The sequence below is a fragment of the Coenobita brevimanus genome, chromosome 76, assembly GCF_032717465.1.
Source record: "Coenobita brevimanus isolate Jiangsu-jjx chromosome 76, ASM3271746v2, whole genome shotgun sequence".
NCBI lineage: Eukaryota > Metazoa > Arthropoda > Malacostraca > Decapoda > Coenobitidae > Coenobita > Coenobita brevimanus.
The window spans coordinates 14,628,506-14,652,938 of record NC_137029.1 but is presented as its reverse complement, the minus strand read 5'-3'; the positions used below and the strand labels follow the sequence as shown (position 1 = coordinate 14,652,938).

General features: G+C 40.0%; 1 protein-coding gene across 1 annotated transcript in view; it reads left to right on the top strand.

The window, feature by feature from the left end:
• Positions 1–21,665, top strand: part of Nep3 (M13 family metallopeptidase neprilysin 3) — a 659,418-nt gene extending 637,753 nt beyond the window's left edge. The window contains exons 14-17 of the mRNA XM_080279018.1: positions 18,788–18,918; positions 19,136–19,282; positions 19,726–19,865; positions 21,489–21,665. Coding sequence (XP_080135144.1) covers positions 18,788–18,918; positions 19,136–19,282; positions 19,726–19,865; positions 21,489–21,665 — 595 coding nt within the window. The remainder of the gene's footprint in view (positions 1–18,787; positions 18,919–19,135; positions 19,283–19,725; positions 19,866–21,488) is intronic.
• The last annotated feature ends 2,768 nt before the right edge of the window (positions 21,666–24,433 follow it).

The following is a 24,433-nucleotide window of genomic DNA, read 5'->3' as shown; positions in this document are numbered from 1 at the left end:
ATCATAGTTTTTACTATGTTGAGTTTTAATTTCTCTGGAAAATGCCAGAATCTTATGAGGACAGATAGGGCCATTTTTCTATGTGTTTTTCATTGTCTATGTGTTGCATTATTATTTTGTGGGAAGTAAATGTGTGGCCTAGGATTTTGCAGCTTTTCTGTGTAGTATATTGTTTCCTTCTGTCATTATGTCATTGGGAATACTTCTTGCTAGGGCTACAAGTGCAGATATATCTATATTTATTTTTATTATCCAAGTTCTTCCATATTTACTTAGTCTGAGTGCCTCTTGTTGTACTATGGAGTCATTCAGTTGTTATGGCAATCTGGGTGATGTCATTGGCTTAGAGAATGTCCATACACATGTTACCCTCTGGCTTTGGTGCATCAGTTGTGTATGTAATGAATAGGGATGGTGTTAATACACTGCCTGGGGGACACCGCTCAACAGGGGTAAGGCTAGTGAGGTTGAGCCAGTTTTGGGTGTTGCTGTACATTATTTTAGGAAGTTGCTTAGTAGCTTTTCTGTGATTTCTGAGAGGCCCAAGTATAATAGTTCATATTGAAGCCCCTTTATGCAGACTATATCAGATTCCTTGCTAGTATGTTGTTGAATAACCATACACTTATTTCTTTGTCCTGTAGTTATTGCTATTTTTTCCACAACTATTGTCTCTGCTGATGAGGTGCTTCTCCCCCTATGGAAACCATATTGGCAAGGGTTGTATATATTGTTGTCTTCAAGGTGCCACTTCATTCTGGTATTTATGATCCTCCCTAATATTGTTCTTATACCTCCAGGCTAGAGGTAGGCCTGTAATTTTTTGGATTGGTGACTGGTTTCCCAGATATGTCGTATCGTATTGTTTATAATGGCTCCAACATGCTTGCATGCATCGACCCTGGCCACTTAATGATGGCTGTCCATGCTGCTTGAGCTCTGGCAGCCTCTCTATTTAGTACTGAGTATGGCATTTTATATACAGTAGTAAACAGGAAATTAAACCCTTTGTTTGGTAATTTGTTCATATGTGCCTTGTCTGTTATGCTTTTATTAGTGCTATGTTTTTTGTTCTATTAATTGTTACTCATAAATTTGTAGCAGTTATTTTCCATTAGAGTAAATGGTTTGGGATAATCAATCAAGATTCACAGTATAATGAGGTATGATTCTCTTGTTGGTGGCTAGCTAGCTTATCACCTCTTGGTCAGGTCGTAGTTTGAGTTTTCCTTGGATGATATTGTAAATACAGTACTGGCATCCAGGCCTTGATTTTGCAGGCAGTTTAGTCATCACCCTTTAATCTTTGACTGTCCTCCTTTAGGTATTTGATATGGTGTCATGGGTTTCCTTGTAGATGCTTTATTCCTTGCCAGAATACTGTAGGTTTTTTGTACAGTACAGTGTATTTGTTTTCCAGATATTTTTACTGTATTTACCAGTGTTTGTTGTGGTCTGTTTTATTTATTTGTATGAGTGTCTGCTGGAGGTTCCAGCTCTCCTGTGTGCTCTGCATCTGTGTGCTTGATCAAGTAGTGTGGTGAATTGGTGCTGTGCATTTATTACATCACAACATGTACAAGGTAGGGTAGTGGATGTTGGAGTGGCCCTGGTGAGAGAGGATAGTGTTTGGAAACTCCCTGTACTGTTGTTTGCAGATGATACCGTGTTGTTGAGTGAAGACGAAGAAGAGCTGCAAGGCTTGGTGGATGAGTTTGAGAGAGTGTGTAAGAAACGGAATCTAAAGGTGAATGTAGGGAAGAGTAAAGTGATGGTCTTTGAGAGATGTGAAGTCAGTGAATGTACAGCGAGGTTGGATGGTGAGGAATTGGAAAATGTGAGTACGTTTAAGTACTTGGGTAGTGTGATGAGTAAGGATGGAGGTTTGGAGGGTGAAGTGCTTGAAAGGGTACAGCAGGGAAGAAAGGTTGCTGGTTCTTTGAAAGCAGTGATAAGAAACAGGGAAGTGAGCATGGAAGTGAAAAAGTTACTACATGACAGTATTGTGATACCAACTCTAACGTACGGAAGTGAAGCTTGGACGTTGTTGGAAGGACACAAGTCAAGAGTGAGAGCCGTGGAAATGAGTTATTTAAGAGGAGCCTGTGGAGTCACATGGAGAGACAGGCTGACAAATGAGGATATAAAGGAGCGTTGTGGTGTTGATGTGGATGTGATAGGAAGCGTTATGAGGAACACACTGAGGTGGTTTGGCCATGTGGAGAGGATGGAGGGTGAAAGACTGACGAAGAGAGTGTATGTGAGTGAGGTGGAGGGGGAAAGAGGGAGGGGGAGGCCGAGGATGAGATGGAGAGATGGGGTGGAGAGATATATGAGAGAGGGGGGTGTGAGTTGGGAGCAGGGGAGTGAAATGGCGGGGGACAGGGCGACTTGGAGGCGATTTGTTTTTGGCCACCCCAAACGGGATTGAGGCGTCTGGCAATAGATAGATAGATAGAACATGGTGATAGGTATGAGAGGGTCTTGCATGTGGTTGTTGGGACTGCAAGTGTTTGTGCTGTCTTGACTGCATTATCCCAAACATCTGGTGTATTGTCTAGATCCATTTTGCCTTTTCCCTCCAAATCTAGATTAGGGAGCTGAAAGTCTGTCATACTTGTACAAGTGTCCCAGTTTGCTTTTTCTTTTTTTCTTTTCTTTTTTGCATTGCTGGGTGGATGACATAAGGATGGGAGAGGTTGCTATTCTGAAAATAATCGAGAGGCGGTCATCACTGGTAAGCTTGCCCTGTGTTATGTGGGTAGTATGGAAGGTTTTACTTTTTGGTAGAATATGTCTGGGGTGGTTAAAGGTGAGTGCCCAATAAATGTAGGGAAACTGGGTCTCAAGTGTTCAGCTCTTTTAGTTTATGATAAGGTTTGTAATATTTTTCCCAATTATATTTGTGGAAGTGTGACCGAAGCTTGTATGTCAGGCGTACTGCATGTATCTCCAATAACATATGCCGGTTTTGACTTCCGTAGTGTTTTGCAAGTATCTGGAAACATAATGCAGCTTTCTCTATGTGGTGATGTTAATGGGGCCCAGAGATGTCATCAGCTTGACTGAGATGGTATCAGAGAACTGGAAGTCATCATATATCTTATGCTGAAGCCCTGCTTTTATTGTAATATCCACACCCGCATGCAATTCGCCACTATGATTCTTTTGATTGACTCTATCAGATACATTTATGTGAAGCTAGGGAACGTGGTGAATGTTTTTAGTGTATCAGATGGAGCCAGGTTTCCGGGGGCTTGAATGATGAGTGATGGAAACTTGGCCCATTGGAGTGGGCAAATTTGGGCTGTCTGAACATTACTACTCCTCACCCTGCCCAAGGGTGAGAAAGGAGGTCCGGATGATGATGATTCGTTTGATAGCAAGTGAATCCTGGGATCTTTAAGTATTGGTCATTTGGTAGGTCATGACTGTTTTTAAGTACAGTATGACATCTGGGTGTTTGTGCATGTTTGTCCACTGATGGATGCTGTGTTGTAATATTTTTAGAGACATTACATATATTGTGAACATTAAGATTTTGTCTTATGTCCTCTTCCTTTTGGAGGTTTGGCCTTGGTTTAATTTAATTTTCCTGCATTCACCTCAGAGGCAATGTTTCTTACATCAGTGGTGGAGCCAAGTGGGGTGAAATTAGAGGCTTCTCCAAAGCCTGTTTCAGAGTTCTGCAACCAGGTGGCCTAGGGTTGCCCAGCCTCAATTAAATATTTTTGTGGGGTTTTAAAGACCTGTGAAACTGTACCTAATACTAAGTTAATAATCTGTCTATCTATTGCCAGATGCCTCAATCCCGTTTGGGGTGGCCACAAACAAAAATCCTCCACGTCGCCCTGTCCCCTGCCATTTCACTGCCCTGCTCCCAACTCACACCCCCCTCCCTCATATACCTCTCCACCCCATTCCTCCATCTCATCCTCGGCCTCCCCCTCCCTCTTCCCCCCTCCACCTCACTCACATACACTCTCTTCGTCAGTCTCTCACCCTCCATCCTCTCCACATGGCCAAACCACCTCAGTGTGTTCCTCATAACGCTTCCTATCACATCCACATCCACACCACAACGCTCCTTTATATCCTCATTTGTCAGCTTGTCTCTCCATGTGACTCCACAGGCTCCTCTTAAATAACTCATTTCCACTGCTCTCACTCTTGATTTGTGTCCTTCCAACAACGTCCAAGCTTCACTTCCATATGTTAGAGTTGGTATCACAATACTGTCGTGTAGTAACTTTTTCACTTCCATGCTCACTTCCCTGTTTCTTATCACTGCTTTCAAAGAACCAGCAACCTTTCTTCCCTGCTGTACCCTAAGTTAATAATAATGTTGCTATTTATTGGATTCTTTTTTCCTCTTCAATCAAGTGCATATGTATACCTGTAAAGAAAGAATAACCAAGCTTTGAGAGAATCTTAGCTTGGGGGTTAAAATAGTGTGTTGTCTATTTACATAATTTATACGGTATTTGAATAAATCGTGTGCAATCAGTAAAAGGAAAGTACCTGCAGGACTTCTGATGTGTGTGTTTTAGCATGCTTTAAAGAAGTAAGTTGTTCCACTGAAAATAGTGTACTCAATGAATGCTTAGTTAGTGAATTAGCCATTAAAAAAAAAAAAAAAAAAAAATGGCAGCGCGGTACGACACTTCAACCGTAGCCGAGTGTGGGGACGAGCTGGATGTAGTACACTTACTAAACTGTGCAGTGGAGTCAGGGAAACATTTAAAAGAATGGACCATTCCAGAATTATGGGAGTTTTTCAGAGAAAGAGGTGCACCATATTTGTGGTACAGCAAGGAAAAGCTGAAACAGATGGTGAAAAGGGCAGGTACCTGATAGCAGCACATCAGGCAGGGCAGCATGTCAAAAGGTGCTGCCAAATCTGCAGCCTCATATCTATTTTCTTTTGTGGATGCTAACAAATGGCAAATATTTTAATCACTGTTATCTTGCTTTATGGTTCTAGTAAAACTGCATAGGTTTTGTCTCTGTGTTTTGCTTACAGAGATGAGTATACTGACAAAAATTGAGTTTACAAAATGACACATATATTATATCATATACAGTAGAAGTCCTATTTTTCGGCATCTATGGGACCAGGCTAGTGCCGAAAAATCAAAATTGCCGAATTATCAAAAACCCTACCCTCTCAATACCTTATATGTTTCGGTGAACACTATCATCACTACTCATATCATTACAAATGTGCTTGGAGAGAGTACTGTATACTGTTTGATACTGTACAATACTGTAATGAATACAGTACTATACATGAATATGAAAAATAAAGAAATTAGTGAACATACTGTATATAAATGTAATGTTACAGTAGGCCTACAAGTTCACATGCACTTACCTAAACTTATAGTAGGTTCCTTAATTACGTATGTACAATAGAAGGGGTTGATTGGACTCTGCTACTGCTGGAAGAAGTCCCCAGCAATAGAGGGTCCTCATGGAGAATTTCAAGACTGACGAAAAAAATCGGAAAATCTGCCGAACGATCAGAGATTTTTGTAAATGGGACTATTTCTCAAAACTGCCGAAATGTCAGATTTGCCGGGGAATTGGATGCCGAAGAATTGGACTTTTACTGTATAATCAAAAGGCTCCCATATTGTAATTTCTTTGTTACATATCATGCCAAATGAGTAATTTGATGAGTAAAATATGTTTTGGGGTGTTTTACTTTGTGATAAATAGAAGCACTGGCTGCTTTTTCAATGCCTATCTCGCATCAGAGCTGGGCGACAGAAGCAAACCTACTGGCAGATTCTGAAACAGGATCTGGTGAAGTGTCTAATTTGGTACATGGCCAGAGAGTGTCGTCAGAGTCTACTCTTACTTGTTATTCTGAAAGCATTGTTGTTACAGGGCTTGGGTTGCTGTCAGTCAAGTGCTGGTGATCTATGACCTAGATCTTTGAACATTCCCTGTGGCTTTGATGTTTGACTCAAAATCAGATCTGTTTATTCTTTCCCTATTCTCAACCCCTTCCTCAAAGTTTGATTTAAATCAGATTAAAACCTTTAAATTGACCTTCCCATGTGGCCATGACCTTTGATTTTTTGTTCTAAAAAATTTTAGTTCATCTCCTTGACTGACTCTCAACTGTCTCACCAAGTATGGTCTGAATTGGATCAAGGCTGTTTGAGTTACAATATTTTGTTGACACACAGACACATTGGGCCAAGCTTTAACTTTTGTCATGTGACCTTGATCTTTAACTGATTTTTCTCCAAACCAAATCTTTTCATACTTGCCTTACCCTCAACCCTTCCTCCATGTGTGTTTTATATAGATAAAATTCCCTAAGTTGATTTTGCCTGGTCAGCATTTGGCTTAGCCCTGTGACCCTGACCATTTACCTTTTGTTCTCAAAAGCAGTAGGTTTATTCGTTGGGTGACACTTAACCCTTCATCCAAGTTAGATTATAACCAGATAGTAACCAATTTAGTTTGTTAACACACACACACACACACACACACACACACACACACAGGTCGTTGACAGAGACGGAGCTCTTCCTGGATCATGGGGAAATAATCATTGAGTCTGCGACGAAAAGAAGACCAGCCTATTTGTGATTATGTTAATGAGTGCGTGAGTGGTGGTCCCGTCGGACAGTAGTTAAAAAATCGCGGTTTCGGTCATAAAAACAACAAGATTTAGTGAAAATAGAAAGTCTCCATATGGTTGATTCATGGCGGAAAGGGACGGTGCAATGTTTACAAGTGGCGAAAGAGAGTTCGAGGGCTTCTCTGAAGAGGACGTGGGAAATGGAAGTATTAAGTTCAACCAAACAAGAATAGCAGTTGTAGAGAAAACAGCGGAGAGGAATGTCCAGGAGATAAAAAAAGATATGGGCAGTAATTAAAGAGTTACAGGAACGGACCATAGAGCAGGAAAACAAGATCAAAAGTCTGTGAAATAAACTGGAAAAAATTTGTACACATAGTGACAAACAAGAAAGAGAAGTTACTGAATTAAAAGTGAGCAATGAATCAGCCTAAAATGAAATTAAACAGCTTAAGAGGGAGAATAAGAGGTTGGAAGAAGAAAGAGACAGGATGAAAAGCAAATTAGATGAGTTGAATCCAAATAAAGAATACAGGACGAGCACATTAAAGAAATCAAGGAGCAACATAAGGGGTGGAAGAAAATTCAGGAAGAGGGAAATGTAAATTTGAAAGAGATTATAGAACAACAAAGCAAGAAAAAGATGGGGAGGGAAGTGGTTAGGGTGCTGAGAAGTAGAGAATCTTTAGTTAGGGATGTAGCAGATAAGAAAAAATGTGTAATAATTTCAGGAGCTAAAGAAAAACGTATGACAATAAGATCAGAAAGAGAAAGAGAAGAACTGAGTAAGGTAAAAGAAATAATATCAGTAGTCATGGAGGAAAACAACGAAGCTCAAGAAGAGATTGAAGAGGTGTTTAGGTTAGGAAAGTACAAGGAAGGAGGGGCAAGGCCATTGAAGGTAAAGTTTAAGTCTCAGGCAACAGTAAACAAAATTATCAGTAGAACATGGAAATTATCAGAGAAGAAAGGGTTAAAAAATGTTTGGATAAGGAAAGATGCAAGTGAGGAAGAAAGAGCTAAAATAAAGAAGTTAATAAAGGAAGCAAAAGTAAAAAACAAACAGAGAACGGAGGAAGAGAAGGCAGTGTTTTATTGGAGAGTCATGGATCAGAAATTAAGGGAGTGGTACAGGTGGAGAGAAGGAGAAAAGAGGGTATAAAATACATCAAAAATAATTAGAAGGTGGCATATACTAATGTTGATGGTTTAATATCGGCAAGGCTAGAAATCAACGATTTTATTAGGGTACATGAACCTGATGTTATGTGCTTTGTAGAGACCAAATTAAGAGAAGATATTGATGTTCATATGGGAGATGGTAAATACAAACTGTGGAGAAGAGACAGAAAAGAAAAAACGGGAGGAGGAGTGATGATAGCAGTGAAGAACAACATGAATGTAGATACCATGGAAATGGGAGAAGGCAGGGTTGAAGTGATAAATATGAAATTAGAAACTGGAGAGAACAGCAAGAGAGATATGGTGGTAGTGTATATTACCCCTAAGACAAGAGCTTGGAGTGATGATGAATACCAGGAAATGTTTTCAGACATGGCTAGTTATTTACAGAAACTGATTGAGAAAAGCACACACACACACACACACACATTGCCAGACGCCATGTATCCCAGACGGGGTGGCCAATGGCTTAGAGTTAATTGTTTTACATGGAGGGGCACTAATCCTCCACCAACCCCACTTGACACGTAGGGATGCCAACAGCATCTGGTGTTCCCAGGCGGTCACCCATCCAAGTACTAACCAGACCCAACGTTGCTCAACATAATTTTAATGGGTGACTTCAATTGTAAAGAGGTGAACTGGGAGGAATGGGACTCAGGAGGCAGTGAAGATTCATGGGGCACCATATTATTAAATATAACAGTGAACAATGTGATGTCGCAATGGGTCAAAGAAGAGACACTGTTCTGAGGTGAGGACACACCAGCAAGACTAGACTTACTGTTTACCAAAGAACCCGATGTAATAGAATCATTGAAATATCTGTGCCCTATTGGAAAAAGTGATCATGTGGTCATTGAGTTCCAGATGATAACAGGGAACGTGGAGCCAAGAGACGAGCTTAATAGGCAGGGAAGATACAACTTTGGGAAAGCAGACTTTACAGGTTTGAGAAAATTTTTTGAAAATGCAGATTGGAGAAAATTCAGAGAATCAAGAGAGATACAGAAGAAGTGGGATATTTTTCTAGGCTTCTATCATTCAGGAGTGGAAAAATTTGTGCCAAGAGTAAGGGGGAAAGAAAACCGGAAAAAGGAGTGGTTTAATAGAAGTTGTATGTTATCAAAAAAAGGGAGAGACACGGCGTGGAACAATTGGAGAAAGAGATGTAACAACAGAACAAAGGAGGAATATAAAAGAACTAGAAATGAATACACAAGAATACATAGTGAGGAAGAAAGGAATTTTGGAAAAGGTATAATAGACAAATGTAAGGATGAACCTATCTATCTATCTATCTATTGCCTGACGCCTCAATCCCGTTTGGGGTGGCCACAAACAAATCGCCTCCAAGTCGCCCTGTCCCCCGCCATTTCACTGCCCTGCTCCCAACTCACACCCCCCTCTCTCATATACCTCTCCACCCCATCCCTCCATCTCATCCTCGGTCTCCCCCTCCCTCTTCCACCCTCCACCTCACTCACATACACTCTCTTTGTCAGTCTTTCACCCTCCATCCTCTCCACATGGCCATGAACCCAAACTGTTTAATAGATTTGTCAATGGCAAATTGAAACAAAAGAAAGGAATCACCAAACTGAAAGTAGAAGGAGAGGTCTATAAAGATGCAGCAATGCGAGCAGAATCAATGAACAAATGTTTCCAATCAGTTTTCACAAATGAAAAGGAGTTTGTGGAAGGGTTGGAAGTGAATAGAAATGTAGTGATAGAAGATATAACAATGGAAGTAAAGGAAGTGTATAAATTACTGGAAACTCAAGATGTAAGGAAAGCCCCTGGACCAGATGGAATCTAATTGGGTACTGAAGGAATGCAGAAAACAACTGGCGGATAAGATTCACAGTTTAATTGTGTGTTCTCTGGAAGAGGGGAAAGTGCCTCAAGAATGGAAGAGGGCAAATGTGGTACCAATTTATAAGGGAGGAAACAGGGAAGAACCCCTGAATTATAGACCAGTGTCCCTAACCAGCATGGTCGCAAAATTGTGCGAAAGAATTCTGAAAGATAGATGGATAAAATATCTGGAAGAGATGAATATTTTGGCTGATAGTCAGTTTGAATTTAGAAGTGGAAGGTCATGTGTTTCCAACTTTTTGAGATTTTACCCAGGAGCAATTGACGTGCTACAGGAGAGAGATGGTTGGGTAGATTGTGTTTATTTAGATTTGGAGAAGGCCTTCGACAAGGTACCCCATAAGAGAATAATGTGGAAACTAGAGCATATAGGAGGACTGAAGGGGAACCTCCTAGAATGGATGAGAGACTTTTTGAGAGACAGACAAATGAGGACAGTAATAAAGGATAGGATGTCTGGATGGAGGAAAGTAACAAGTGGAGTCCCACAGGGCTCGGTGTTGGCGCCAATAATGTTTCTGATTTATGTTAATGATATGATAGATGGAGTGAACAGTTATGCAAGTCTGTTTGCTGATGATGCAAAGATCTTGAGAAAGGTAGAGGTTGAGGAGGATTGTATAATGCTGCAGGAGGATCTTGATAGGATACACGATTGGAGCCGGATGTAGGAAATGAAATTTAATGCAAAGAAATGTAAAATATTGGAAATGGGTAAAAGTACCAAGAGGCCATCATTGAATTATTTCATGGGTAATGAACCAATTACAAAAATGAGAGAAGAGACAGATTTGGGAGTGCTGGTCCAGAACAGTTTGTCACCTGAGAAACACATTAACAAGGCAGTTAGAGAGATGTATAAACTCCTGACTAATATAAGAGTAGCCTTTCATTATATGGATGAGGAGATGATGAAAAAATTGATAGTGGCCATGATTCGCCCCAGGTTAGAATATGCAGCAGTAGTGTGGTTCCCACACAAAAAGAAAGATGTAAACGAGTTTGAGAGAATACAAAGAACAGCAACCAAAATGATCCCCAGTCTGGCAGATCTTTCGTACAGAGAGAGACTGGAAAAGCTGGATTTACCTTCCTTAAAAGAAAGGAGAAAGAGAGGAGACATGATTGCAGTGTTGAGGACCATGGTGGGAGTAGATAAAATTGACAAAGAAGATCTGTTTTTATGGGATAAGAGAGTAACAAGAGGACATGGAATGAAAGTGAAGAAGCCAAGCTGCTTGAAGGATATCAAGAATTATAGTTTTCCTTACAGATGTATAGACCTGTGGAATAGCCTGGACAAAGAGATCAACCAGTCTAAAAACTTAAACGAGTTTAAAGCTAAATTTGACTTATTGAGAAACAGAGACGGTACCGCAAGAGCGTAGCTCATTTCTTGTATATGACAATTAGGTAAATACGGTTAGGTAAATACACACACACACACACACACACACGCAAATGTGGTACCAATTTATATGGGAGGAAACAGGGAAGAACTTCGTGACAGACAGACAGACAGACAGATGAGGACAGTAATAAGGGACATGATATCAAGATGGAGGAAAGAAACAAGTTGAGTCCTGCAGTGCCCATTGCTGGTGCCTGTAATGTTCCTGATTTACGTAAACTATACGGTGGGTGGAATGAAAAGTTATGCAAGCCTGCTTGCAAACAATGCAAAGATCATGATGAGGGTTTCAATTGAAGAGGATCATAAAATGGTGCAGGAAGATCTGGACAGGATTTACGATTGGAGCTGGGTATGGGAAATGAAGTTAATGTTAAAATGTGCAAAATATTGGAAATGGGTGAAAGTACAAAGAGGCCATCATTGAATTACTCAGTGAGAAAGGAACCAATCACAAAAATGAGAGAAGAGATGGACCTGGGAGTGTTGGTCCAGGATAATGTGTCACCCAAAAAATACATTAACAAGGTTGTCAGAGAGACATATAAACTCTTGACAAATATATGAGTGGCATTTGGAATACATGGTTGAGGAGATGATGAAAAAATTATAATGGCTGTGATCTTTGCAGGATTAGGGTGTCGGGCTATAGATAGATAGATAGATAGATAGATCTGCCCCAGCTTAGAATATGTGACAGTGGTGTGGTCTCCACATAAAAAGAAAGATATAAACAAGATCCAAAGAATACAAAGCGCAGCAACCAACATGGCCCCTTGCCTGACAGATTTATAGTACAAGGAAAGACTAGAAAAGCTGGGTCTGCTTTCCTTAGAAGAAAGAGGAGAGAGGGGTGACATGATTGCAGTGTTCAAGGCAATGATGGGAGTTGATAAAATTGACAGAAATGACACATTTATGTGGGATGGGGGAACAAAAAGAGGGCATGGAAAGAAATTGAAAAAGACAAGTTGCCTGAAAGATAACAAGAAATATTTTTCCATATAAATGCATTGACCTGTGGAATAGCCTGGACAAAGTGATCTTAAAGCTCAAAAACTTAAATGAGTTTTAAGCAGAGTTTGACCGATTGAGACAGAGACTTGACCCGTGATGAGTAAGGAGGGAAGTTTGGAGGGTGAAGTGCTTGAAATATTACAACAAGGAAGAAAGGTAGCTGGTTCCCTGAAAGCAGTGATAAGAAACATGGAAGTGAGCATGGAAGTGAAAAAGTTATTACATGACAGTATTGTGATACCAACTCTGTTGTATGGAAGTGAAGCTTGGACGTTGTTGGAGGGACACAAGTCAAGAGTGAGGGCAGTGGAAATGAGTTATTTGAGAGGAACCTGTGGAGTCACATGGAGAGATAGACTGACAAATGAGGATGTGAAGGAGTGTTGTGGTGTGGATGTGGATGTGATAGGAAGCATTAGGAGAAACACACTGAGGTGGTTTGGCCGTGTGAAGAGGATGGAGAATGAGAGACTGATGAGGAGAGTGTATGTGAGTGAGGTGGAGGGAGAGAGAGGGAGGGGAAGGCCAAGGATGAGATGGAGGGATGGAGTGGAGAGGGATATGAGAGAGGGGTGTGTGAATTGGGAGCGGGGCAGTGAAATGGCGGGGGACAGGGTGACGTGGAGGTGATTTGTTTGTGCCCACTCCTTATAAGGGATTAAGGCGTCTGGCAATAGATAGATAGATAGAAATACACACACATGCACACACACACACAAAATCATTAAAGGAAGAAGTAAAGGAAAAAAATGATAAGAGGACAGAGGAAGAATGTAATACTTTTTTTTGGAGAGTATTGGATATGAAAGTAAGGAAATGGTATTTAAGGAAATAGAAGTGAAGGAAACTAAAGGGGATGGTTGTGAAAGATCAGAAGTTGAGGAAGTGATACGGACAGAGAGTAGGAGAGAAGAGGGTATTAATAATGTCAAAAATAATTTGAAGGTGATATATACTAATGTTGATGGTTTCATATCGACAACGATCGAAATTAATGATTTCTTGAGAGAACATGAACCTGATGTCATGTGCTTTGTAGAGACCAAATTAAGAGAAGATATTGATGTTCATTTGGGAGATGGTAAATACAAACTGTGGAGAAAAGACAGAAAAGAAAAAAAGGGAGGAGGAGTGATGATAGCAGTGAAGAACAACATAAATGTAGATACTGTGGAAATGGGAGAAGGCAGGGCTGAAGTGATATATATGAAATTAGAAACTGGAGAGAATGTTAAGAGAGATATGGCGGTAGTGTATGTTCCCCCAAAGACGAGAGCATGGAAGGATGACGAATACCATGAGATGTTGTCAGATATGGCTAGCTACTTGCAAAAAATAATTGAGAAAAGCAATGATATAATTTTGGTGGGTGACTTTAATTGTAAAGAGGTGAAATGGGAGGAATGGTACTCGGGAGCCGGCGAGGATTCGTGGGGCACTATGTTATTAAATATAATAATGAATAATGTGATGACACAGTGGGTCAAAGAAGAGACACGGTTTCGAGGTGAGGACACACCAGCAAGGTTAGATTTACTGTTCACCAAAGAACCCGATGTAATAGAATCATTGGAATATCTCTGTCCTTTGGGAAAAAGTGATCACGAGGTCATTGAGTTCCAGATGTTAATAGGAAACGTCGAGCCAAGAGACGAGCTTCATAGACAGGGAAGATACAACTTTGGGAAAGCAAATTTTACAGGCTTGAGAAACTTTTTTGAAAATGCAGATTGGAGAAAATTCAGAGAAACAAGAGAGATACAGAGGAAGTGGGATATCTTTCTAGACCTCTATAATTTGGGAGTGGAAAAATTTGTACCAAGAGTAAGAGGGAAAGAAAACAGGAAAAAGGAGTGGTTTAATAGAAGGTGTATGATAGCAAAAAAAGAGAGAGATAAGGCGTGGAACAATTGGAGAAAGAGAGGTAATGACAGAACAAAGGAAGAATATAAAAGAACAAGAAATGAATACACAAGAATATGTAGAGAAGAAGAAAGGAATTTTGAAAAAGGTATAATTGACAAATGCAAGGATGAACCCAAACTGTTTTATAGATTTGTTAATGGCAAACTGAAACAAAAGGAAGGAATCATCAAGCTGAAAGTAGAAGGAGAGGTCTTTAAGGATGCGGCAATGCAAGCAGAAATAATGAACAAACGTTTCCAGTCAGTTTTCACTAAAGAAAAGGAGCTTGTGGAAGGGGAGGGAGTGATTAGAAATGTTCCGGTGATGAAAGATATAAAAGTGGAGGTACAGGAAGTGTATAAATTACTGGAAACTCAAGATGTAAGGAAAGCCCCTGGACCTGATGGAATTTCTAATTGGGTACTGAAGGAATGCAGAGAACAACTGGCGGATAAAATTCACAGCTTAATTGTATGCTCACTGGAAGAGGGGAAAGTGCCAAAAGAATGGAAGAGGGCAAATGTGGTACCAATTTACAAGGAAGGAAGCAGGGAAGAACCCCTGAATTATAGACCAGTGTCTCTAACCAGCATGGTCGCAAAATTGTGTGAGAGAATCCTGAAAGACAGATGGATAAAATATCTGGAAGAGATGAATATTTTGGCTGAATGTCAGTTTGGATTCAGAAGTGGAAGGTCATGTGTTTCAAACTTGTTGAGCTTTTACTCAAGAGCGATTGATGTGGTACAGGAGAGAGATGGTTGGGTGGATTGTGTGTACTTAGACTTAGAGAAGGCCTTTGACAAGGTACCTCATAAGAGACTAATGTGGAAACTAGAATATATAGGAGGACTAAAGGGGAAACTTCTGGAATGGATGAGAGACTTTTTGAGAGACAGACAAATGAGGACAGTAATAAAGGAAAAGATGTCTGGATGGAGGGAAGTAACAAGTGGAGTCCCTCAAGGGTCAGTGTTGGCGCCAGTAATGTTCCTGATTTACGTAAATGATATGGTAGATGGAGTGAACAGTTATGCAAGTCTGTTTGCTGATGATGTAAAGATCTTGAGGAAGGTAGAGGTTGAGGAGGATTGTAAAATACTGCAGGAGGATTTGGATAGGATACACAATTGGAGCCGGATGTGGGAAATGAAATTTAATGTAAAGAAATGGGAAATATTGGAAATGGGTAAAAGTACCAGGAGACCATCACTGAATTATTTTTTGGGTAATGAATTAATCACAAAAAGGAGAGAAGAGAAAGATTTGGGAGTGCTGGTCCAAGATAGTTTGTCACCAGAAAAGCACATTAACAAGGTAGTTGGAGAGACTTATAAGCTCTTGACTAACATAAGAGTAGCATTTCATTATATGGATGAGGAAATGATGAAAAAATTGATAGTGGCCATGATCCGCCCCAGGTTAGAATATGCAGCGGTAGTGTGGTGCCCACACAAAAAGAAAGATATAAACAAGATTGAGAGAATACAAAGAACAGCAACCAAAATGGTCCCCAGTCTGACAGACCTGTCATACAGAGAGAGGCTGGAAAAACTGGATTTGCCTTCGTTAGAGGAAAGGAGAAAGAGGGGAGACATGATTGCGGTGTTCAGGACCATGGTGGGAGTAGATAAAATTGACAAAGAAGATCTGTTTGTATGGGATAAGAGAGCAACAAGAGGACATGGAATGAAATTGAAAAAGTCAAGCTGCTTGAAGGATATCAAGAAATATAGCTTTCCTTACAGAAGTATAGACTTATGGAATAGCCTGGACAAAGGGATTGTCCAGTCTAAAAACTTAAACGAGTTTAAAGTTAAATTCGACTTATTGAGAAACAGCGACGGAAACCCACGAGCATAGTACATTCCGTGTATATCACAATTAGGTATATTCTTAAATATTTGGAACGACTTAGACAAAGAGGTGGTGCATGAGAAAAACATTCATGTGTGTAAAGGTAGACTTGATAAATGTGGACATGGAGACAGGACAATACGAGCATTGCTCAATTCCTGTATACTACAAATAGGTAAATACAAATAGGTAAATACACACACACACACACACACACAAATCAAACCAGAGCACCCAGTTTCACTTCATGAATGCATGTGTAATAATGATTAGGGAAATCAGTTACAAAATGATGTTCCTAGGAATGAGCAATATAACAATATCAATAGCCACTCACAATGTGTCCAGTTTAGCCTATATGTATCAGATTGACTGTAAAGGCATCAGTAAATCACAGTACAGTACAGTAATGTTTTAAAGGAAACTATTTTTGTCTCCGTCCACTTATAATTTGATAAATCTTTACATGGAAACTACATCATTATCACATCTGTGTATAACCTAACCTTGTACCTCCCTTTTCCTCCTTTACAAAAGGACATATTCTGGGATGATTTGATACATGGGATGGGGGATAATAAGATAGGAGTTTTGGGTGGGGATTTAAATGGTCATGTGGGTGCATAAAAGGGTGTATTGGGGATACATGTTTGGTATGAGGAATGTGGAAGGAGAAAGGATACTGGAGTTTGGGAAGGCAATGGAATGCCTGTTGCAACAGGCATTTTAGGAAGGGAGGGAAAGTAGACTGATTACATATGAATTAGGGAGCAGTAGTAGCCAGATTGACTAGCTATTTCTTGGTCAGAGGGTTGATAGGAGGTTAGTGAAGAATGTTAAAGTTGTAAGGAGTGATGAGTGTGTGCAGCAGTACAAATTACCAATATGTGATGTGGTACTAAAAGAGCAGTTAGTGAAGAATTGGACCTATGCAGTCAGGAGGAAAATGTGAAAGTTGAAAAACCAAGCAGTAAGGGATGCCTTCCATAATGAGATGGGTAGAATGGTGGCCAGACAGCAGTACAAAGCTGTCAAGAACAATTTCTTGAGAGTTTATGATTCAGTATGTGGATGGATAAGAGGCCCACTAAGACGTAAGATACCATGGTGTTGGAATGAAGGTATAGAAACCACAGTTAAGGAGAAAAGAAGTCTTTTCCAGGAATGGAAAATGGGTGGCAACAGAGAGGAATACTTGGCTGCCAAGTGTAGGGTGAGAAAGGAGATATACAAAGTGCGCAAACTTTGAATCTCAAAGACTTTTACTGGATAGCTTTAACCGTGCTGAAAAGTAGAATGGGGTATTTAAGGTGGCAAAACAGATTTGAAGAGGGAAAACAGAGATGTGTTAAGTAAGCAGTATGTGAGGAGTGATGAAGGAAAGGTACTGGTGGACAGTGAGGATATTAAAGAAGCTATAAAAATGTATTATAACTGTTTACTGAATGAGGAGTTTGAGACTGGAACAAAGAAGGTTTGAAGTAAGCAGATCCAGTGTTTGGCCCTTGGCCATTGATTGATGTTGCTGTGAGCAGGGCAATTGGCAGGATGCAGTTAGGGATGGTGATGGGTGTGTCTTGGTTGACTGCCGAAATAAGTCCACAACAGATGCAGTTGCATCAGGGTAGATAGCAAGTTGTGGGCACTTTTCATTGTACAGTATGCAGGAGTATTCTGGATGTGGGCAGTGGAGTGGAAAGTGTTGTCTGAGATGACAGCCACTTAAAATGTGTGAAGTTTTATTATATGGAAACATGCTGGGTGCAGGAGGAGCAGAAGCTAATTCATTCCTAGAATGAAAAGTGGATGGAAGAAGTTTAGGGAAATGTTGCTTCTCCTGACTGTGAGAGGACTCCCATTCATGTTAAGGGTAGGCTACTCTCTGCAAAAGATGTGTGAAAAGTGATATGGTGTATGGCAGTGAGACTTGGCCAGTGATTGTTGTTGTTTTTGCAACCCTGGGCTCATGTGAACATGAACCCAGTGGACGTAAGGAAATTAGTTGCTTCACTTGGTCACTCCCAGAGATATTTTTTTTTTTTTTTTTTTTTTTTTTTTTTTTAGGTGATGTTGAAAGATTCTCTGTGTTGCAGTAGTGTGATGCATGAAGTAAGCTGTGGTGTGGGTTGCATTGCAATGTGGTCATAGTGGATTGTTTGCAAGTAATATTTTGTGTTGATACTGTAGCCAGTGAGTGAAGAGGATACTAACAGATTGGAACAAACAGAAATGAGAAAGTTCAAATGGATGAGTAAGGCATCACTGAATGGCAGAACTGAGAACAGTGTGCTATGAGTGAGATTTGGCATGAGAGATATAAGAAGAGTGTTGTGAACTGGTAGGTTAAAATGATTTGGATATGTAGTGAGAAAGGGGAAGTGGAACTGATTGTGTAAGGTACAATTATGAATGTGTAGGAAAGAATGCCCAGACACAAACTGAGGTATATGTAGGATGAGGTCCTGCAGGGAGACCTCCAGGATAGGGAACAGAGTAGGGAAGTTGCTCAGGACTGTGATATATGTAGAATTGCCATTAGTGGGGAAAAAAAAAAAAAAAAAAAACTATATACTGTATTCCGTTATGGTCAGTGGTCTCTAACCGTAAATGTAAAAATATATGGTGCTTTCACTTTGCCATGGCAGAATAAGTGGACATGCTTCTGCCCAGTCTGAGGATGAGCTTGGATGTGTCCTTTGACTCCCAGTGATTTGTGGTATCTGAAAGTGGCCTTTGGAAGCTACTTTCAGTGATTCCTTGACTGGTCTATATGGAGGAAAAAGAAATGTTTGACTATTCAGAAACATGTTTGTAGTTGTGAATTATTACACTGTGCTTCAGGTTAATGAATAGCATATGTATTCTGAATATTTTCTATTTTAGGGAGAAACAGTTATGAATATATCACTATATATTAAAGCTGAATGTGTTTTCCTCAGAAATGACATAGTGTTTCCAGCGGGAATACTTCAGGCACCACTCTTCCACCGGAACAATCCACAGTCTCTCAACTATGGGGCTGCAGGTGTGGTCATGGGCCATGAGCTAGCTCATGCCTTTGATGATCAGGGTGAGTGACTTGAAAGATATGAAGGGCTCAGAGAATGTTGATAAGATATATGTTGATGCTGGAACACGTCTTGTCTTACAGTGAGCCATTTCTCTTTAATTGTTATGAAAAATTTGCCCTCTAATTCTATCTTTATGGACACAGTTTACTGCCAGTTATTTCTGTGTGTAATTAAAATTTTTCCTGAACCTAATTTCACATAAACTCTAATTGGCAGGCCGGAAATATGACCGTGAAGGAAACATGGAGCCGTGGTGGGAAGAGGAGACTATTGCCAAATTTAATAATCTTACAAAGTGCATGGAGGATCAGTACTCCACCTATCAGTTGAGAGGAGAGCACCTTAATGGCAAGCTAACACTGGGTAAGTGGTACTGTATTGTACTTTGGAATTTCTATCCCAAATGAAATCATTCTTAACACCAAGAGTTAACATTTAAAGTATGTCATAGGCTAGCAGAAGCAATTTTTCCAGACTGCCTCTGGATACACACTGATATGTGTTGCATGGTGAATAATTTGAAGTTATACCTCAGTGCAATTTTACGATTTTATGTTTGAAGGAAATAATCTTATTTTGAATTCTTTTGCAAGAGGTAGATATAGATATCCATTAGATACAGTAATTGTGTAATTTCTTGAATCACCAGTGTGGCAGCTGCAGGAGAGGAGGGTCTCTGTGTTTCCTCTGGTATTTTTCCTGTTGTAGTAACAGGCTGGTGCTAATTCATATTGTCTTCTCTTTTCAGGATGTAGTAACTTTCATGTTTTATTCCACTGATCTTTATCCTCTGCTGAACTCATTAGGAGAGAACATTGCTGATAATGGTGGTCTGCAGGCCAGCTTCCGAGCATATCAGTCCTGGGTGAAACAGCATGGGATTGAACATTCCCTCCCTGGTCTCCAGCTCTCTCACGAACAACTTTTCTTCCTTGGGTATGCTCAGGTTAGTTTCTTTATCTTAGTGCAGTTATTATTCATATCAGTGCCAGATATATTCTCTTTCTGCTGTTTGTGTTTCTTTCTTATGACTGTGCTGTGCAGGAATTATGATCTCAGTAATGCCCTTTATACAGTTATATAGTAGGACATTAACACGGCAGTCTTAAAATAACCACTTTTTACATTATGTACCTGTTCATCAGTGGTAGGTGGTGGCGACCATCATCCACTCACTTGATGTAGTGCTGCCTACTTCTTCCTTAGCCTGTATCATTCTTTTTCTGTGCCTGCCCTCCTGTCTTCTTATTTCTCCCATCTTTCCTGTCACTTCTTATCGCTTTTCGTTCCTTTACAGGTGGCTTTACATTGAGTGACAAGCCAAATGGTTTCCTGTAAACCAAGAAACCATTTACAGCGCCAGGTGGTAACCATATAATCAAACCATACGTGCTCCCTACATGTCAACAAATGGGTTGGTGGAGAGTTAGTGCCCCTCCCCGTAAAACAAATAAAGTCAAATGGCCACCTCTTATGGGATTATGGTGTCTGGCAATAGATGGATAGATAGATAGACCTGTTCTTTCATTGGTGTTCTTGTTAGCACCTGAATGGGAGTAAAACAAATTCCTTTGCCATTCTGCTCCATATTAAGTACATTAGGAGGGAGAGAGGGACTTGCTCCTGACACAATTAGGGTCGAGGAACATTGTGTTGTATCCTTTTGCACCTGTAAAAGAGGAAAAGCTTGGTGCAGTGAAATACTGTACAATGTACAGTAAGCCCTCTTCTTATTTGGGTAAACTGTTAATCTGGCAGACCGCACACAGAAATAATTTCAGCACTCCCCTTCAACTCGCTATAATAAAACAAATGTGTCAAACAAGTCTCCAGCCAGCCCAACTTGCCTACTAAAAAGTTCCTGTGACCCTAACTTTACTAAAGATTTCCTTTTTTAAGGGCATAACATACTCTACAGAAGTTACACTGATATACAACTGTGACATCAAAGAGTTTTAATGCAATGAAAAAGTGCTCCCCCCCAAAAAAAAAAAAAAAAAAAAAAAAAAAAAAAAAAAAAGAGACATTGATGATATGCACAGGTCAGTGCTTTACAAAAGTTACTGGCAAGGTCCACTGGAGATGCACACATTGTATGAACAAAGCAAGAGTCACATGCAGGGCTTATGGAAATGCTCACAGAGCACAACCATACCAAAGGTTACTAGTATGGCACCATTGGAGACACACAGTGACAAAACATCACTGGCAGGGTACTACAGAATTGTAGATAACACCCACTGTATTCATCAGCCTGCAATATTAGTTTTCTATGCGGGATAGTGTAGGGAGTCGACAGCATGTCAGTCATGGTCACAGACATCTTCATCAAGGTGTAAGTATAGTGCAATATTGTGACAGAAACATCACTGCACTTTTTTTTTTTTTTTTTTTTTTTTTTTTTTTTTAACCAATGCTAATGGACATTTAGCCAAATATTAGCACAGTGTATGGGAACTGCGTAAGCATCTTTATTAGATATTTTTATGATACTGTAATACTTTTGGCATTCTTTGCATGGTGAATGAAGCCGTTATGATTTTTACTTTCTGGATAATCTTCTAAACAGGTGTGGTGCACTGCTATCACCAAGGAAACTGCACACCAGGAGATCCTGAAAGATTCACATGTTCTTGGGCAATTCCGGGTTCTGGGCACCCTTTCCAATTCTTGGGATTTTGCCCACGCTTTCTCTTGCATTAATGGATCCCGCATGAACCCCTTAAGGAAGTGCCACATCTGGTGAAGGTTGTATTTTTTATTAATTTATTTATTGAAATTTATGTAGACAAAATGTGAGTGCCATATCTAGTTAAGGTCATGTCATTAATTCATTCATATTGCAGTGCATTTAGCATAAATGATGAAAGTCATACCATTTATTTATTCACAGTCTTAATGGTGATCATATATTTTTTCTTATAGCTGCATGCTTAAAGTGGTACTATACTGGTATTGGAGGTCTGTTCAGATAGTATCTGACCTTAGGCTCTAAAAAAATAAACAGCTAACCTCTTGAGCTAGGACACTAATCCCCCTCAAAGTAGGCCCAGCATTCTTTCCACTGCCTGGAACATTCTTCAAAGTGTGTGTGTGTGTGTGTGTGTGTGTGTGTGTGTGTGTGTGTGTGTGTGTGTGTGTGTTTTTTTCCAGGTGTCTCATTGCATTCATCATAAGTGCTTCTTTCATCTCAAATCAGGAACCCTTCAGCAAAGTTTTGAGCTTGGGAAATAACCAAAAGTCACACGGAGCCATATCTGGTGAGTAGGGAGCATACCAGACCTGAAGGATGTTATTTTTGACCAAAAATTCTGAGTCAGTTGAGAAGAATGGGCAGGGGTGTTGTCATGGTGCAGCTTCCAACTTGCTGCTTTTCAATGGTCTGTTTTTTTCTGCCGAACTACGTCATGACAACGGCTAACATCGAGGTAGTTACGTTTGTTGACAGTCTGACCTTCTGATGCATATTCGTGATGCACAACACCATGGTAGTAGAAAAAAACTGTCAACATGCGAGTGCTTTTCATCTAGCTGCGGACCTGTCGTGCATTTTTGGCTGAGGTGACCCTGCATGCTTCCATTGGGATGACTGTGCTTTGGTTTCTGGGCCACACCCATACACCCAAGTCTCATCTCCAGTGATAATAGTCTTCAGAAAGTTTGAATTGTGATTTGTGCACTCCAACATGTCTTGAGCACTGTTCATCATGATGAATGCGACAAAGCACCTGCAGGAGATACCGAAAACTGACTTTGAAAATTGTGGATGTGCTACATGTGTCAAGTCAGAAGGCTCCTACTGATTCTTTGAGGAGGATTAGTGTCCTAGCCCAACAGGTTAACTATTATTTTTTTTTAGAGCCTAAGGTCAGATACTTTCTGAACAGACCTTGTATATTTTTTGTATATAGTATACTAATATTTGATTTGAAGTTTTTGATAGATTTTTTTTTTTTTTTTCAATGAGGTACAGTGTAGATCTGAAATATTTATGGAATAAAGTTCATTTGAACAGAGAGGTTTCAAAATAGTGTAAAGAACTTTCATCTTTGTGTTGGCATGGAGTGTAGTGTTAGAGAAGGTATGAAAGTACTGTGGGAATCGGTCTAATGTATTTAACCCTCTCAGGGTTTTCTATTGTGTTTTATGGGAATTAACTCTTTCTCGAATTGGGAGTTTTTATATGCGTCACATGCATATGAAATCTTCCATTTTATACATTAAAATATCTCTGTACCGTGCATTTACACACACCAATCTTTATTTTATCCAGTAGGAGAGGGAGAGTAGGACTATATAAAGAGGGTGACAGTGTAGGGCAAGGTACATAATTTATTTTGAGTGAGGCGAGAATAGATACCAAGTGCCATGAAAATCACCCATCACTTGAACCCTGAGAGGGTTAAGGTTTTTGTTGCTGAAATCCAATAGGAAGAGTGAGAAAAGAGTTAGATATTTTTTTTATTGCTCTTGATCTTGTTATCACTAGATAATAGAATTAACATTGGGAATCAGAGTCCTGTATTATCAGCAGCATTAATCTGGTTCATCATACTGTTTTATATTTAATAATTGATAAGTTATGTAAAGTTGAGATGCATCTGTTGTTGCAATGATATTTTAAAATTATTCATCATATGACCTGATCAGTGATCAACAATACTGTAACTACTGCCGTCTCAGTCTCACATAACTGTAATTATGTAACTCTTTCTTCTGTGTGACATTAAAATGTGTAGACTGTACTTTGATTAATGCCAAAAGTAGCTGTGACAATTTAAACATATTATTAGAGATCATCATGTATGTAGCTTAAACTGTCATCAAAAATTTCATTGAATTTGAATATGTTGTGCAGCAACAGTTACAGTTCAAAGGTAAATTGCCAGATAGCTTTTTAACCTCTTCATTCCTATGAACCCCTTTTTTCCAGTGACATATTTCTTGTACAGTACCCTCGCGTCCAGCACACGTTAGTCCAGCACGATTCACGTCCAGCACGGAGAGCAAATAATTAGTATTATTTAATACGATTTAATTACTGCAACACGATTGTGTTAGCATAACACGCACAGAGCTCCGAGAAGTGGGCGAAATCCGCAGAGTTCACCTCTAGCACGATCTCCCCCGGTCCAACATGGTCATACTGGACATTCCTATGATGATGATAGCCAATGAAAACTTCTGATCAAGTAGCCTTCCCCGCCCGCTATCGTGACGTGATCGTGATGCCGCCCAATTAAAAACGCTTCTGCTGTCACGTGATGTTTTGTTTAAATTTCTCCCGCCACAGCGCCACTCAGTCGCATAATTTGCATTGGAAGGTGCTTTTTTCATGCTGCATTTTCTGCCCTTGTTACTGCATTTTACCCTGCTCATGATGCCTAGGAAGCCTTCTGAGAACCCCAAGAAGCGTCGGCACCTCCCTCAGGCCACCAAGCTAGAAAGCATCGAGAGGAAGAAGAAAGGGGAGAGGAAAGTTGACATTGCTAAGGCCTACGACATGAATGAAGC